At 46.5% G+C, this 18,470-nt stretch overlaps 2 protein-coding genes across 2 annotated transcripts in view; both read left to right on the top strand.

Moving 5' to 3' along the window:
* Window positions 1-18,470, top strand: part of GON4L (gon-4 like) — a 240,991-nt gene that overhangs the window by 198,908 nt on the left and 23,613 nt on the right. The window lies entirely within an intron of this gene.
* On the top strand, window positions 8,439-17,959 carry LOC103876503 (GON-4-like protein). The gene is given in 6 exon segments (XM_031663203.1): window positions 8,439-8,651; window positions 10,397-10,416; window positions 11,320-11,497; window positions 12,202-12,976; window positions 12,979-13,898; window positions 17,588-17,959. Coding segments are annotated over 6 exon segments (2,373 nt in total). The 3' UTR covers window positions 17,855-17,959.

The raw sequence follows: 18,470 nt of genomic DNA, 5'->3' as shown, positions 1-18,470 counted from the left end.
CTAGCAACCTGTTGTACCCCCTTGGATAAAGGAACAAATCTTTGAGGCCACCTGCCAGGAAGCCGATGATTTATTTGCCTGAAACCCTTAGGGCAATCACCAGGGCCCAGGCCCAGCCCCAGCCCCTACTACTAATCCTAATTGGGCCTGTGACACCCTTGTGGGAATGAGCAACTGGGCCAAATTTCTTGAGGCTCTCCTTGGAGGCATGAAAAAGGTAGCAAATTATGATAAGGGAGGTTACACAAGGCAAGGAGGAAAAGCCAGCCATGTTTTACCAGAGGCTGGGGAAAGGAAATATACCAATCTGGACTCTTCCTCTCCAGAAGGCAAAATATTAATGGCACAGCATTTCATTAGCCAATCTGCTCCAGCCATTAGGCTCCAAAAGCTATAAATGATGCTACAAACTAATCAAAATCAGCATCTTGATACTGCCTTATATGGTGTATAACAATCATGACCTAGAGGAAGGAAAAGGAATAAAGAAGCAAGCCAAAATTATGATAGCCAAGCCATCATTGGAGATGCCCTGAATGCCCAAAGAGTGTCCAAGGGAATCCCGATGGGCCATAAGGATAATGCCAGCAAAGTCTCTTGCTTCAAATGCAAGAAAAATGGGAATTGGGCAAAGGACTGTACTAAGCCCCCACTGGGACCCTGTTGTCAGTACAAAGGCACCAGTCACAACCCCTGGTGCTGGAGAATTAACTGCCCACTCTCCCACAGAGGAGGTCAGTCAAAACTCTGTAACAGTGCAAAAGGAGAAACTGATGAAGACTGATGGGGCCCAGGGCCTTCCTCACTACCCCTGTCCAGGAACATCATTCATTACTATTATAGGAGCCCTGGGTAATTCTGGACGTGTTGGGCACCCACATTTGGTTTCTTTTTGATACAGGGACAAATTACTCTGCCCTTACTGCTTATGTAGGAAAAGTTTCATCCGCATCCACAGGCGTTACGGGAATGGAAGGAAAGCCACAAAAAAGATTCTTTATTCCTCTTTTGACTTGTCAATTTGAGAAACAAATCTTCCAATAAGAATTTCTAGTGGTACCAAGCTGCCCAGTCCCCTTGTTGGGAGGGGATATTATAGTTAAAATAGGGACACTGCTATGATTTAGGCACCACCCAGCAAAATTACTAATAGTAATGCAGACAATATCTCAGACCACATTAATAAATAGGTCAACACACTAGCATGGTATACTGGGGAACTGGGTAGGGCTAAAACAGCAATACACTTGGACAGTGCCCGTCCCTCAGGGCTTTCAGGATAACCACGTTTTGTTTTGTTTTGCACAAGCCTTGGGGATCTAAGGGATCTAAAATTGGAAAAGGGGTGTACTCTAGTATGTAGATGACCTTGTGTGTAGCCCAACCCAAGGGGCATATGACTGAAATACTGTAAGAACCTTAAATTTCTTGGCAAATGGCATATAAAATGTCAAAAGGAAGGCTCAGATTGCCCACCAATGGATTCAGTATTTAAGGTGTATCTTAACACCTGGAGCCCAGCAAATATCCCCAGAACGAGTGCAAGCCATATGTGGTTTGGAGCTCCCCCACACCAAGCAACAGCTTTGTTGTTTTCTGGGGATGGCTGGGTTTTGCAGAAGATGGGTACCAAATTTTGGGCTCATAGCAAAACCCCTTTATGAAAGCAAGAAAGGGGCCAGAAAATGAGCCAATTGAATGGACTTTGGAAATGAGAGAAGCCTTTGTGAAGTTAAAACAGGCTGTGAACCAGCCTCCCGCTCTTGGCATCCTAGACCTCACTAAGCCTTTGTATGTAGCAGAAAGGAAAGGCATAGCTGTGGGAGTGCTAACTGCCTACTTCCCAAATAAATTGGACCGGGTGGCCAAGCTGCTTGTGGTCAATGGCAGACACTGCTATTTTAGTGGAAGAAGCCACTAAAATCACTCTGGGTCAGCCACTGGAAGTATTAGCCCCACATCAAGTCAATCCTAGAAATAAAAGGACACATCTGTACGATGGGGGAAAGGTTAACCAAATACTAGGCCATGCTACTGGACAATCTAGATGTGACCCTTAAAACCTATAACACTGTGAATCTAGCTTGATTGCTGCCCACAGCCCCAATAATTAATCATTCCTGTGAGCAGGTTATTGCACACACATATGTTAGCCAGCCTGATTTAAAAGGTTGACCTCTCCCAGATTCAGAGGATGACTGGTTCACAGACCTCAGCAGCTTTGTATCAAATAGGGGAACGCTGGGCCAGATACACAATAGTAAATTACAATATAATTATTGAGGTCCAACCCTTGCCCCCAGGTATGTCAGCACAAAAAGCTGAGATCATTGCTCTTACTCGAGCTCTGACATTAGGCAAAGGGAAAAAGCTTAACATCTATACAGATTCCAAACATGCATTTCTCGTGTTTCATGCTCATGCTGCAATTTGAAAAGAAAGAGAAAGAGGACTACTAATTAGTAAATATTCCACCATAAAGCATGGGTCTGAAATTCTTCAACTGTTGGAAGGAATACACTTGCCAAAAGCATAGCCATAATTCATTGTAGGAGGCATCAAAAGAACGTAACCCCTATAGCACAAGGGCACAGAAAGGCTGGTAAGCCAAAGCCACACTGCTCAGGGTGTAATCCCAACAAATTCTAGCACTGCTTCCTTTCTATGATTCCCCAAAATAACCTGAATATACATCACAGGGAGAACAGTTAATAAAGCAGGAAGATGGACAAAAACAAGGATCCTGGTGGTATATGGTATCAAAAGTGTATCTCCCTCAAACAACCCAATGGAGAATTATAAAAATCCTGCACGACTCTTTCCATATATGAGGAGATGCCACTCTTGCCATGATAAACAGGCTCTTCATTGGGCCTGACTTAACTTCCATGGTTAAGCAGGTCTGTCAGACCTGTTCACTGTGAACATTTAACAACCCTAGCAACAAAATGCCTCCTCTAATAGAACCAGTCTGGAGAAGGGGCACTTCCCCAGGGGAAGACTGGCAATTGGATTTTACCCATATGCCAGCTTGTAGGGGATACAAGTTTTTGCTAGTACTAATAGACACCTTTACTGGCTTACCCTAGCAGAACAAAGAAGGCTAATAAAGTTATAAAGGTTCTCGCCGGGCGCGGTGGCTCAAGCCTGTAATCCCAGCACTTTGGGAGGCCGAGACGGGCGGATCACGAGGTCAGGAGATCGAGACCATCCTGGCTAACACAGTGAAACCCCGTCTCTACTAAAAATACAAAAACTTAGCCGGGCGAGGTGGCAGGCGCCTGTAGTCCCAGCTACTCGGGAGGCTGAGGCAGGAGAATGGCGTGAACCCGGGAGGCGGAGCTTGCAGTGAGCTGAGATCCGGCCACTGCACTCCAGCCTGGGTGACAGAGTGAGACTCCGTCTCAAAAAAAAAAAAAAAAATAAAAAGTTATAAAGGTTCTCCTAAGATAAATAATCCCCAGTTTGGGTTACCCCAAAGCCTCCAAGGTGAGAACAGTACATCTTTTGTTTCGCATATAACTCAAGGGGTTGCTAAGGCTCTCAGAATCAAATACTATTTACATTCAGCATGGAGACCTCAATCCTCTGGGAAAGTAGAAAGGGCTAATCAACCTCTAAAATGGGCGTTAGCTAAGCTATGTCAGGAAACATCAGAAACGGGTCAGCTTTGTTGCCCATAGTCCTTTAATGATCCATAATTCTCTAGAGCAAAATTAATAAGGAGCCCATTTAAAAATGTTATAATTGATCGCCTTTCTTTTTTTTGAGACGAGTTCCTTGCTCTGTCAGCCCAGGCTGGAGTGCAGTGGCCGGATTCAGCTCACTGTAAGTCTCGCCTCTCCCCGGCTTTACGCCATTCTCCTGCCTCAGCCTCCCCGAAAGTAGCTGACTCATATGCCCACCAATCATACCGCTAGTTTTTTGGTTTTTGTATTTTTAGTAGAGACGGGTTTCACCGTGGTTAGCCAGGATGGTCTCATCTCCTGACCTCGTGATCCCACTCCGCCTCTCGCCTCCCAAAGTGCTGGGATTACAGGCTTGAGCCATCAGCCAGCCTGACGCCTTTTTATTGTATTTATTTATTTATTTTGAGATGGAGTCTCTTGTACCCAGGTTGGCGCGGCACAGCCTAGTTTCACTGCACCTCCACCTCCCAGGCGGCTGAGCCAGCCTTCAAGGCAGCTGGGATTACAGGGTGGCCACCACACCCAGTTGATTATTGTATTTTGTAGATGGGGGTTTCACTATGTTGGCTAGGTTGTTCTTTTGAACTCCTGACTAAGTGATCCACTATCTGCCTCCCAAAGTGTTACTATAAGAATGACGTCGGGCTGTGTACTCAAGCCTGTAATCCCAGCATCTTTGGGGAGGCCGAGGCGGCGGATCACGCAGGTCAGGAGATCAGACCATCCTGGCTAACACGGTGAAACCCCTGGGCCTCTCTACTAAAAAAATACAAAAACTAGCCGGCGAGGTGGCGTGGGCGCCTGTAATCCCAGGCTCTCGGGAGGCTGGGAGTGGCAGGAGAATGGCGAACTCCGGGAGGCGAGCCGGCATTGAGATCCGGCCACTGCACTCCAGCCTGGGCAACAAAGCGAGACTTCGTCTCAAAAAAAAAAAAAAAAAAGAATGAGCCACTGTGCCTGACTAGGAAGGCCATTTTTAATGGATGATCTAATTACTGCTCCAGAAATAGCCAGTTTAGTAAAATACATAATTAACCTGAGACAATTTCATCAGGCATTTCAAAAGTTTGGAACTCAAAGGTTCTCTGCATTAGGAACTCACCAGCAACCCAAGATCAGGCCAGGAGATAAAAGTATTTGTTAAAACATGGAAAGAGGGGTCACCTGCTCAACAACTACAACCCAAATGGAAGGAACTTTTTCAGTGGTGTTGGCCACGCCTTCTGTAGTCAAAGTACTAGGAAGTTGGATACATCTTTCTAGGGTCAAGCCTGCAATACCTGAAGCCCCAGACCTATAACCTGAAGCTTCCATCAGCCACTATACCTATGAACCTGTGGAAGACCTGAAGTACCTGTTTTAAAGACAGTCAAAAGATAAGTGAATGCCTACCAACTTTCCTTGGTGTCTATGCTGCATAGTTACTGTAGATTTGATAATAGTAACAATTTTTATATTTTTACAATTTAATTGCCTTCTTCCATTTGGAAGAATAATTAAGCAAAATGTTTTAATTCATTTTTGTAACATTATTCCTGAGAGGATAGGTATACACCCCCTGAGGTTCCTATTCAAAAGAACAAAATAACAGGTAAGTATTTTTAGTCCCATAATGGTTAGCCCTGGCCTGTGTATACTGGGACCAGGCATACTGGGAATCAGCTTAATTTTACAGCAGGGCTTTATTTTACCTCTCTGGCAATTAATGGATTCTGGGTATTTATTAAGAACTTTGAAATTTAACCCAAAGACTGTTAAATACCACCAGTCCAGCTCTGGCAAAGGACTTTTGGCTTTGTTTATCTCCACCATCACCAAAATACACTGCCGTCGCAATCCCAGGCTTATCTTGGGCCCTTGAAAAAATGTCCTACCACCTCAACTACAAGGGAGGGACTCCCTTCAAATTAATGAACCTGCATGACTTCTGTGACTTCAAAATTACACAAATGACAAAAGTTACAATGTCAGGATGAGCAGTAAGCCTTCTACAGTCCTACCAAAGTAACCTTTCTGGGGTTGCATCCCCTCAAAAATCCATTTGGGGCCCAATAACACACCAATAACTAAAATCCCAGGTGCCACTTTGTATTAAAAAAAAAAATTCTAGTCAGACCCTGGGTACCTTGAGTCATCAGAGTAACTACACCCTAGGGATTAACCTCTCACATGATATGTAAGCTATGCAGTTACCTAGGCTGCATCATTTAGAAAACCTGTATGGTTTTCATGAAACTATTCCTAATTAAGGGCACTTTAAAGGACACATAGTCTAAGTACTGTCAAGGTAGGCCCACTAGCTGTGTTCACATTTTCACTTGGGAAGCCGGTAGTAATCCTAAGACAGCTAGTTGCCTTTTGGTTCTCCAGTATGAAAATACCTCTGGGTGATTGCTGGTGGACACTAAGCATAACTACCTTCACCGGGAAAACTTAACTGCTGGGACAACTCAGGATACTTCCCAAGGTCCTTTCCAGCCTTTAGCTGGAGCCACCTTAACAGGGACCTTAACCACTGGGGAAAGCAAAAACAAAAAGCTAACCCATATGTTCACCATAGAGAATGATTTTTGTCTTGAAAAACACGGAGTCTTTTTCCTGTGTGGAACTAATTCCTAGTTATGTTTGCCAACTAAATGGACTGGAACCTATACACTTCTTTATTTAGCCCCTGAAATCAATATAGCCCTCAATAACCAGTCTCTCATTCCTTTAACTGCACCCGCCAGGCACAAATGAGCCTTCAAACTCATACCCCTTTTGGTAGGACTAGGAATAACCACAGGAGTAGGAACAGGAGTTAGTAGGCTTGCAACATCCCTATCCTATTACCAACGTTGTCCAATGATCTTTCAGAGAGCTTGGAAGACATTGCCCAAAGTATTGTCACCTTATAAAATCAGATAGACACCTTGGCAATGGTCGTTTTACAAAATAATAAGAGATTGGATTTCCTAGCTGCTGAAAAAGGTGGCTTATGTCTTTTCCTAAAAGAAGAATGCTGGGTTTTTTTGTTTGTTTTGTTTTGTTTTGTTGTTGTTTTGTTTTGTTTTGAGACAGTCTTACTCTGTCGTCCAAGCTGAAGTGCAGTGGCGCGATCTCAGCTCACTGCAAGCTCCGTCTCCTGGATTTATGCCATTCTCCCACCTCAGCCTCCCAAGTAGCTGGGACCACAGGCGTCTGCCACCACGCCCGGCTAATTTTGTTTTTTTTTTTTTTTTTTTTGCAGTAGAGACAGGGTTTCACCGTGTTAGCCAGGATGGTCTCAATCTCCTGACCTCGTGATCTGCCCACCTCAGCCTCCCAAAGTGCTGGGATTACAGGCGTGAGTCACCGCACCCCACCGAAGAATGCTGTTTTTATGTCAACCAATCAAGATTAGCAAGAGATGCCACCTGAAAATTAGCTAACGGGGCCTCTAAAATATAATAGCAGCTGTCCGAGTCATAGGGCTTCTAGTCAAGGGCACTAAGTTGGGCTTCATGGCTACTTCCCTTAGCTGGCACATTATTAACAATTATACTTTCATTGACCATGTTTTGGACATGTTTGTTAAATCTTTTAACCAAATGTATTTTGTCTCACCTAGAGGCCATTAAGCTTCAAATGGTCATGCAGCAGGGCTTCTATCCAGGTAATGATGCCAGCCCCAGCCATCAAGAAGTCATCCTGTCTCCACTAGACAGAGCAGGGTGAGAGTTCCATGGTCCCCAGTAGGTAGGGACTGTGTCCCAAACATCATGAAGCAATTACAGAAGAAAGACTGTCAGTCCCTCTGCCTCCTATAAATATTTATGGATATTATGTCTCTTGAGGGGGAATGAGGCAGGAGAATAGGGTCTGGAGACAGGGAGCCTTCACTTTAGCCTCTGATTGGTCACAGGCCAAATCTTCATTTGCATAGGGTGTAACTTCACTTCAGCCTCCAATTGGTCATGGGCCACATCTTCATTTACAAAGGGTGTAACCAATAGGAAACCTCTAAAGAGTACTTAAACCCCAGAAGATTTTGCAACTGGGGTGCTTGAGCCACTTGCCCAAGCCTGCTTCTGCTCTGTGGAATGTACTTTCACTTCAGTAAATCTGTGCTTTCATTGTTTCATTCATTTGTTGCTTTGCTTGTGCATTTTGTTCAATTCTCTGTTCAATATGCCAAGAACCTGGACAACTTGTAATCAAGACCCTCCACTGGTAACACCCTGAGCATGATATTTGTGATGACATCAAGAAAGAACACACTGTGGGCCGGGAGCGGTGGCTCACGCCTGTAATCCCAGCACTTTGGGAGGCCGAGGCGGGCGGATCACGAGGTCAGGAGATCGAGACCATCCTGGCTAACACAGTGAAACCCCGTCTCTACTAAAAATGCAAAAAATTAGCCGGGCGAGGCGGCGGGCGCCTGTAGTCCCAGCTACTCGGGAGGCTGAGGCAGGAGAATGGCGTGAACCCGGGAGGCGGAGCTTGCAGTGAGCCGAGATCCTGCCACTGCACTCCAGCCTGGGTGACTAAGCGAGACTCTGTCTCCAAAAAAAAAAAAAAAAAAAAAGAAAGAACACACTGTGGAATTAGACACTGGCTCCCCAAGTGAGGAGCTGAGCAGTGCTAGAGAGGTAGAGAAACAGACAATCTTACAGAAGGAAGAAGAGAGGAGTCAGCCAACAAAACCCCTTCTTCTTCTGAAGAACCCCCAATGAAGGAAACTTGGGGGGAGATGAGAGCAAAGGATCACCAAATAATGCTTCATCCTCCATGGATCCTGAAGTGAGGCTTAGTAGCCCACCAGGGAAGCCCAAAGACTCATCCAGTGTTGATGGTCAGTCAGTGGGGACCCCAGTTGGACCAGAAACTGGAGGAGAGAAAGATGGACCAGAAGAAGAGGACTTTGATGACCTCACCCAAGATGAGGAAGATGAAATGTCATCAGCTTCTGAGGAATCTGTGTTTTCTGTCCCAGAACTCCAGGTGAGAGCTGGAGAATATTCTCAAGTATTTTGTGGACTCAGTAATATGTTTAATTTATTGATATGCCACCTGCTTGCTTGCTGCACTATAGATAGGCCTAAAATCATTTGTATTTGATTTGTGAATGCATTATGGGACATGATTGTGGGGTTGAGGTGAAATGAGATGGAAAGGGTGAAATTTTACTGATTATATTAAACTCATTTACACATTCAATTCAATCACCTGACCACACTTTAAATGCCTTAAAAAATAGTAAATAGGGCCGGGTGCGGTGGCTCATGCCTGTAATCCCAGCATTTTGGGAGGCCGAGGCCAGCGGATCACCTGAGATTGGGAGTTTGAGACCAGCCTGACCAACATGGAGAAACCCTGTCTCTACCAAAAATACAAAATTAGCCGGACATGGTTGTGCATGCCTGTAATCCCAGCTACTTGGGAGGCTGAGGCAGGAGAATTGCTTGAACCTGGGAGGTGGAGGTTGCAGTGAGCCAAGATTGGGCCATTGCACTCCAGCCTGGGCAACAAGAGCAAAACTCCGTTTCAAAAAAAAAAAAAAAAATAGTAAATAGGCCAGACTTGGTGGCTCACACCTGTAGTCCCAGAACTTTGGGAGGCCGAGGTGGGCGGATCACGACACAAGGTCAGGAGTTTGAGACCAGCCTGGCCAACATGGTGAAACGCTGACTACTAAAAATACAAAAATTAGCCAGGCATGGTAGCATGCTCCTATAATTTCAGCCATTCAGGAGGCTGAGGCATGAAAATCCCTTGAACCCAGCAGGTGGAGGTTGCAGTGTGCCAAGATTGCACCGCTGCACTCTAGTTTAGCTTGGGTGATGGAGTGAGACTCTATGGCAAGAAAAAAAAAAAAAGAGAGACACATAAATATGGGCTAAGGCAAAAGAAAACTATTTTCAGGGTATATTTTCAGGGTAGAGAAGAAGTGCTTAGCTTTTAGCACAGTGCCTAGGACATAGAAAGCATTATGTATATGTTGGATGAGCAGATGCTTATTGTCAATGGTTTTAGTTCAATTCTCATCTTCATTTATTTTATTTTATTGTTTTTTGTTTTTTTTTTGAGACGGAGTCTCGCTCTGTCCCCAAGGCTGGAGTGCAGTGGCGGCATCTCAGCTCACTGCAAGCTCCGCCTCCCAGGTTCACACCATTCTCCTGCCTCAGCCTCCCGAGCAGCTGGGACTACAGGCACCCGCCAGCAAGCCTCGCTAATTTTTTGCATTTTTTAGTAGAGATGGGGTTTCACCGTGTTAGCCAGGATGGTCTCGATCTCCTGACCTCGTGATCCGCCGGCCACAGCCTCCCAAAGTGCTGAGATTATAGACGTGAGCCACCGCGCCCAGCCTATTTTTTTTTTGAGACAGAGTCTCGCTCTGTCACCCAGGCTAGAGTGGCACGATCTCTGATCTCAGCTCACTGTAACCTCCACCTCCCAGGTCAAGCAATTCTCCTGCCTCAGCCCCCTGAGTAACTAGGATTACAGGTGCATGCCACCATGCCTGGCTAATTTTTGTATTTTTGTAGGGATAGGGGTTTTGCCATGTTGGCCAAGCTGGTCTTGAACTCCTGACCTTAGGTAATCTGCCCACCTCCAAAAGTGCTGGGATTACAGGCGTGAGCCACGGCACCTAGCCTTTGTTTACTCTTAAAATTGAACTTTCTCAGGCTCTCTCTTTTTTTTCCCCTTCTCTTCTAATGCCTTTCACACCGTCATTTGCTTAAAAGGAAGTTTTCATGTGTCCAAGGTATAGATTACGATGCTGTCTTTTTTTTTTTTTTTTTTGAGACAGAGTCTCGCTTAGTCGCCCAGGCTGGAGTGCAGTGGTGCGATCTCGGCTCACTGCAAGCTCCGCCTCCCGGGTTCACGCCATTCTCCTGCCTCAGCCTCCCGAGTAGCTGGGACTACAGGCGCCCGCCGCCTCGCCCGGTAATTTTTTGCATTTTTAGTAGAGACGGGGTTTCACCATGTTAGCCAGTATGGTCTCGATCTCCTGACCTCGTGATCCACCCGCCTCGGCCTCCCAAAGTGCTGGGATTACAGGCGTGAGCCACCGCGCCCGGCCAGGATGCTGTCTTTGCAGCTGTTGAGCACGAACAAATCTTACATAAGATTGCTCTGAGCATCTGCTTCCTTTTCTCTCTGTGACCTAAACTCTCCCCGTCCTGGCAACCACATAGAGATCATCAGTTAGAAAATATTGAATAATTGTAAAATCTTTAAATAGAGATTAGTTTAATTTGAAATGTACAAGTATTCAGCATATGCTATTTATATATGTGTGTTCATGGATGTTTGTGTATGTGGTTTTCTGTGTGTGTGTGTGTGTGTCTCGATCCACCACCCACCCCATTCACCAGCCTGACAGAGGACAGTGTTTCCAGAAGGAATGTAACTCATGCACATTTTTTCCATGTAAAGTTTTTTTTTTTGTTTTTTTTTTTTTTTTTTTTTTGAGACAGAGTCTCACTCTGTCTCCCAGGCTGCAGTACAGTGGCCAGATCTCAGCTCACTGCAAGCTCTGCCTCCCGGGTCCACGCCATTCTCCTGCCTCACCCTTCCGAGTAGCTGGGACTACAGGCACCCGCCACCTCGCCCGGCTAGTTTTTTTTGTATTTTTTAGTAGAGACGGGGTTTCACCGTGTTAGCCAGGATGGTCTCGATCTCCTGACCTCGTGATCCACCCATCTTGGCCTCCCAATCATGTTAAGTTTTATAAGAAGACCAAACAGCTGCCAGGCTTAGTAAAATGCTGTGAAGAGATCCAGCCACATCAGTGGAAGCCACCTATAGACAGAGAAGAACACCGGCTCCCATTCTGGTTAAAGGTACAACCCTCTTCCTCAAAGTCTGTGGGAGGCAAGTCACTGAAAGTTCTGAGAGAATATCAAGGGCTTCCTTAATCTACTAATGCTTTAGTTGTAGAATTAGGACTTTAGAAATCTTCCTCATTCACCTTTCTTCCCTTACTTTTCTGCCCTTCTCTGAGTGATTCTACATTTTCAAAATAATAGGTAAAATAATAATTTGCTAAAGGAAATTCAGAGAAGAGTTTCTAAAGTATATAATTGGAATGTGGTCTTTGTAGATTTGATATGCGGAGTTCCTTCTTGGAAAGATGCCTTGAGCTTGTCTCAGGTCCCTAAAACCTAGAAAGCCCAATTGTTTGTCCCAAATTTGTTGTTGTTGTTTTGTTTTGTTTTGAGACAGAGTTTTGCTCTGTCCACCCAGTATATGGTGCAATCTTGGGTCCTCGCAACCTGTGCCTCCCAGGTTCAAGTGATTCTCCTGCCTCCGCCTCCCGAGTAGCTGGGATTCCAGGCACATGCCACCACACCCAGCTAATTTTTGCATTTTTAGTAGAGATGGGGTTTCACCATGTTGGTCAGGCTCGTCCTGAACTCCTGACCTCAAGTGATCTGCCCACTACAGCCTCCCAAAGTTCTGGGATTACAAGCGTGAGTGACTGTGCCAAGCTTATTTTTCCCAAATTTTGACATATGCTGGATCAGAGTGTTCTTGTTTCCAATAGGCCAGTCTGCCGTCCATCCAGGAAGAACTGCGGCACATGGCTGATGGTGCTAGAGAGGTAGGACATGTGACTGGAACCACTGAGATCAACTCAGATCGAAGCCTAGAAAAAGACAATTTGGAGTTGGAGAGTGAAACTCGGTACCCACTGCTATTGCCTAAGGGTGTGGTCCTGAAACTGAAGCCAGTTGCCAACCGTTTCCCCAGGAAGGCTTGGAGACAGAAGCGTTCAACAGTCTTGAAGCCCCTCCTTATCCAACCAAACCCCTCTCTCCAGCCTAGCTTCAACCCTGGGAAAACACCAGCCCAATCAACTCATTCAGAAGCCCCTCCGAGCAAAATGGTGCTCCGGATTCCTCACCTGATCCAGCCAGCCACTGTCTTACAGACAGTTCCAGGTGTCCCTCCACTGGGGGTCAGTGGAGGTGAGAGTTTTGAGTCTCCTGCAGCGCTGCCTGCTATGCCCCCTGAGGGCAGGACAAGCTTCCCTCTGTCTGAATCCCAGACTTTGCTCTCTTCTGCCCCTGTGCCCAAGGTAATGCTGCCCTTCCTTGCCCCTTCTAAGTTTCGGAAGCCATATGTGAGACGCAGACCCTCAAAGAAAAGGGGAGTCAAGGCCTCTCGCCGTATGAAACCTGCCCCTGTTATCCACCACCCTGCATCTGTTATCTTCACTGTTCCTGCTACCACTGTGAAGATTGTGAGCCTTGGCAGTGGCTGTAACATGATCCAGCCTGTCCATGCGGCTGTGGCCCGGAGTCCCCAGACTATTCCCATTACCACCCTACTTCCTTCCCCTGTCAATTGAGCCAGCCCCTTGTGGCCTCCTCTGTCTCACCCTTAATTGTTTCTGGCAATTCTGTGAATCTTCCTATACCTTCCACCCCTGAAGATAAGGCCCACGTGAATGTGGACATTGCTTGTGCTGTGGCTAATGGGGAAAATGCCTTTCAGGGCCTAGAACCCAAATTAGAGCCCCAGGAACTATCTCCTCTCTCTGCTACTGTTTTCCCCAAAGTGGAACATAGCCCAGGGCCGCCATCAGCAGATGCAGAGTGCCAAGAAGGATTGTCAGAGAACAGTGCCTATCGCTGGACTGTTGTGAAAACAGAGGAGGGAAGACAAGCTCTGGAGCCGCTGCCTCAGGGCATCCAGGAGTCTGTAAACAACTCTTCCTCTGGGGATTTAGAGGAAGTTGTCAAGATGGAACCTGAAGATGCTACAGAGGAAATCAGTGGATCCCCTGAGCGTGATATTTGTGATGACATAAAAGAGGAACATGCTGTGGAATTGGACACTGGCGTCGCAAGCGAGGAGTTGAACAGTGCTAGAGAGGTAAAGAAACAGACAGTCTTACAGAAGGAAGAGGAGAGGAGTCAGCCAGCTAAAACCCCTTCATCTTCTCAAGAGCACCCTGATGAAGGAACCTCAGGGACAGATGTGAACAAAGGATCATCAAAGAATGCTTTGTCCTCGATGGATCCTGAAGTGAGGCTTAGTAGCCCCCCAGGGAAGCCAGAAGACTCACCCAATGTTGATGATCAGTCAGTGGAGACTCCAGTTGGGCCAGAAACTGGAGGAGAGAAGAATGGGCCGGAAGAAGAGGAAGAAGAGGACTTTGATGACCTCACCCAAGATGAGGAAGATGAAATGTCATCAGCTTCTGAGGAATCTGTGCTTTCTGTCCCAGAACTCCAGGTGAGAGCTGGAGAATATTCTCAAGTATTTTGTGGACTCAGTAATATGTTTAATTTATTGATATGCCACCTGCTTGCTTGCTACACTATGGATAGTCCTAAAATCATTTTTATTTTATTTGTAATGCATTATGGAACATGATTGTGGGGTTGAGGTGAAATGAGATGGAAAGGGTGAAATTTTACTGATTATATTAAACTGATTTATATATTAAATTGAATCACCTGACCATACTTTAAATGCCTTAAAAAATAGTAATAGGCTGAGCTTGGTGGCTCACGCCTGTAGTCCCAGCACTTTGGGAGGCCAAGGTGGGCAGAACACAAGGCCTGGAGTTTCAGACTGGTCTGGCCAATGTGGTGAAACCCCATCTATACTAAAAATACAGAAATTAGCCAGGCGTGGTGGCGGGTGCCTGTAATCCCTGCTGCTCCAGATGCAGAGGCAGGAGAATCGCTTGAGCCCAGGAGACGGAGGTTGCAGTGAGCCGAGATCACGTCATTGTGCTCCAGCCTGGACAACAGAGCAAGGCTCTGTCTCAAAAAAAAAAAAAAAAACGAAAACAACTAGTAAATAGCCGGGCATGGTGGCTCACACCTATAAATTCCAGCACTTTGGGAGGTCAAGGCGGGCGGATCATTTGAAGTTGGGAGTTCAAAACCAGCCTGACCAACATGGAGAAACCCTGTCTCTACTAAAAATATATCTACCCCTGAAGATAAGGCCCTTGCTCTTGAGCACTGTTCTCTGACATCAAGAGCACCCTGATGAAGGAACCTCAGGTTCACAAAATTAGCTGGGCGTGGTGGCGCATGCCTGTAATCCCAGTTACTCAGGAGGCCAAGGCAGGAGAATCGCTTGAACCGGGGAGGCAGAGGTTGCGGTGAGCCGAGATTACACCATTGCGCTCTAGCCTGAAAACTATCTTCAGGTTACAGAAGTTTGTAAAAGGGAACTTCTTCCCATTTCCTACTGTCAGGCCGAATGTCAGCTATCACTGGGATTTCTTTTTTTTGTCTTGTTTTGTGTGCTTTTTTTCTTTTTTTTTTTTTTGAGACGGAGTCTCACTCTGTCTCCCAGATTGGAGTGCAGTGGCACAATTTCAGCTCACTGCAACCTCCGCCTCCCGGGTTCAAGCAATTCTCGTGCCTCAGCCTCCCAAGTAGCTGGGATTACAGGCATGTGCCACCGTACCTGACTAATTTTTGTATTTTTAGTAGAGATGGAGTTTCATTGTGTTGGTGAGGCTGATCTTGAACTCCTGGCCTCAAGTGATCCTCCCACCTTGGCCTCTCAAAGTGTCGGGATTACAGGCGTGAGCCACTGTACCTGGCCCATTGCTGGGATTTCATAACTCAGGGAATTCCCCTCTGACAGCTGTGGTGGGCTCCCCATTGTTTAACTTCAGATTACCCTGATACAGCTTTGTGCTGTTCTGCAATTCATGAGCCACTAGGAGCCATTATAAGTACTCTTTGGAGGGTTTTACAGGAAACAATGGAGAAACTGACTTGGCTGGCATCTGAAAGGCGCATGAGTCAGGAGGGTGAGTCTGTAGAAGAGAATTCTCAGGAGGAGAACTCTGAGCCGGAAGAAGAGGAGGAAGAAGAAGCAGAAGGGGCCGGGCGCGGTGGCTCACGCCTGTAATCCCAGCACTTTGGGAGGCTGAGGCAGGCGAATCATAAGGTCAGGAGATCGAGACCACGGTGAAACCCTGTCGCTACTAAAAATACAAAAAATGAGCCGGGCGAGGTGGCGGGCGCCTGTAGTCCCAGCTACTCGGGAGGCTGGGGCAGGAGAATGGCATGAACCCGGGAGGCGGAGCTTGCAGTGAGCCAGGATCGCGCCACTGCACTCCAGCTTGGGCGACAGAGCAAGACTCCGTCTCAAAAAAAAAAGAAGCAGAAGGAATGGAAAGCCTGCAGAAAGAGGATGAAACGATGGATGAAGCAGTTGGAGACTCAGCTGAGAGGCCTCCTTCTACTTTTGCCTCATCTGAGACTGCTCCAGAAGTGGAAACCAGCAGAACTCCACCAGGTGAGTTAGGCAAGCCTATACTGAAGGACCAGTCTCACTTAACCTCGTTGTCTAGAGGACAGTGTGCAGAGTGGATAGCTTATAAACCAGGTGGAGGATTTCCAGAGGAAACCCTCTGTATCTCTTCTGCAACCCCCCACCCCCAAAACACGTTTAATGTGTTATCTTTGTGGAGAACAGATACTCAGAATTTTTTTTTTGAGATGGAGTTTTTGCTCTTGTTGCCCAGGCTAGAGTGCAGTTTCGTCATGATCTCACCTTAATGCAACCTGCACCTCCAAGGTTCAAGCGATTCTCCTGCCTCAGTCTCCTTAGTAGCTGGGATTACAGGCACGTGCCACCATGCCCAGCTAAATTTTTTTCATAGTTTTAGTACAGATGGGGTTTCATCATGTTGGCCAGGCTGGTCTTGATCTCCTGACGTCAGGTGATCCAACCATCTCGGCCTCCCAAAGTGCTGGGATTACAGGTGTGAGCCACAGTGCCCAGCCTACTAAAAAAAAATTTTTTTTTCTTTTTTGAGACGGAGTCTAGCTCTGTCACCCAGGCTGGAGTACAGTGGCCGGATCTCGGCTCACTGTAAGTTCCACCTCCTGGGTTTACGCCATTCTCCTGCCTCAGCCTCCCGAGTAGCTGGGACTACAGGTGCCCACCACCTCACCCGGCTAGTTTTTTTGTATTTTATTAGTAGAGACGGGGTTTCACCGTGTTAGCCAGGATGATCTCGATCTCCTGACCTCATGATCTGCCCGTCTCAGCCTCCCAAAATGCAGGGATTACAGGCTTGAGCCACCGTGCCTGGCCTCAAAAATTTTTAATTTGATTCTCATCCGTTGTTAGATTTGTATTAGCTTCGTTTTCTTTCTTTCTTCCTTTCTTCCTTCCTTCCTTCCCTCCCTCCCTCCCAGATGGAGTCTCACTCTGTCACCCAGCCTGGAGTGCAATGGCACGATCTCGGCTCACTGCAACCTCTGTCTCCCAGACTCAAGAAATTCTCCTGCCTCAGCCTCATGAGTAGCTGGGATTATAGGAGCCCACCACCACATCTGGTTAAGTTTTGTTTTGTTTTGTTTTGAGACGGAGTTTCACTCTCGTTGCTCAGGCTGGAGTGCAATGGCACAATCTTGGCTCTCTGCAACCTCCACCTCCTAGCTTCAATAGATTCTCCTGCCTCAGCCTCCTGGGTAGCTGGGATTACAGGTGAGCACCACCACGCTAGATTTATTTTTGTATTTCTTTAGTAGGGATGGGGTTTCACCATGTTGGCCAGGCTGTTCTCAAACTACTGACGTCAGATAATCTGTCCCCCTCGGCCTCCCAAAGTGCTGGGATTACAGGCGTGAGCCACCGCACCCAGCCTGGTTCACTTTCTTGTACTGGTTCTTAGCTCATCTGTCATGTGTGGGGCTAAGACTCATGTTTATTTCAGAAAATACTGCTTGTTCCTCATCCAGACATAGTCTCTCAAGAGCGCTACAGAAGCCACACTTGCTCTTTAGACTTCCTTTCTCAATATGAAGTAGCTGATTATCTCGTCATCTCAATTAAGGCAGTTACACTGCAGACTCTGCATAGAGCTGACTTGACAGACTTACTTCTCATACCATTTTCCCAACAACTTTTTCCTTGACTTGCTCCATAATATTGAATAGGATTTGGCTCCGGTGGTGCACGTGGTGGAACGGGAAGATCAGGTGTTGCAGGGACGCAGAAACAATGTTTTTCATGTGTGCTACAAGGAGACAGCATCAAAGCTGCTGGAAAAAGCTGAAACAATCATAGAGCTTGCAACAAGTGGGGAAGTTGGGGTTGGGCCAGCAAGGACACCTACAAGCTGCTGTTGCAGTATGATGAGGACATTCTTGAGCAAGATCCCCTCAGGGAGCAGAAGGACTTGGCTTTTGCCCAAGCTTGTCTGACCAGGGTAGGCAAATGTTGCTTCCTGTTACTGCCAGTCTCTATGACTATGGCTGCTTCTCCTTCGAGGGAGGTGTTTTAAAAAATAAAGTCTGTTTTTCAGGGTACAGCCTTTGTATGCCTCTGCTTTAGTTTTTCTGGCTAAAGATCTCTGTGAGAGAACCACAGGAGAATTAGAGTTCAATCATAAGTATGCTTATTGTTAGTACCCACCACTGAAAGGCTAGCTTGCTTCAGGTAGACAGCAAGGGAGGGGTCCCCTGAGAGCCCCCAACCCATGGGTTAAATGCCTCATCTTCACATAACATAAAAAGCAGTCTGGGAAAAAAAAAATCCAACTGCAGGCACCAGTAAGGGAACTAGCACAGGGGGTTGTATCTGGATACGTGCCCACAACTGCACAGATAGGAAAACCTCCAGCCCACTTATAAAAACTTGCACAAACCTCTCACTCAGATAAGGGAACAAGGCCAGACATAGAAATGCCTTTTTCCTTTGTATAATCAGTGGGCTCCCAGGAGAATGTTTCTCCTTTTGTGGGCACGAACACAGTGGGCTCTGGTGGGTTCTGATGGGCACTTTCCTTTCAATTTTGGACTGTGAGCCTGACCTCTATGA

Source organism: Papio anubis, chromosome 1 (assembly GCF_008728515.1).
Source record: "Papio anubis isolate 15944 chromosome 1, Panubis1.0, whole genome shotgun sequence".
In the NCBI taxonomy this organism is placed as follows: Eukaryota; Metazoa; Chordata; class Mammalia; order Primates; family Cercopithecidae; genus Papio; species Papio anubis.
Note: the sequence above shows the minus strand (reverse complement) of the source record. Positions and strands in the feature narration are given on the sequence as shown.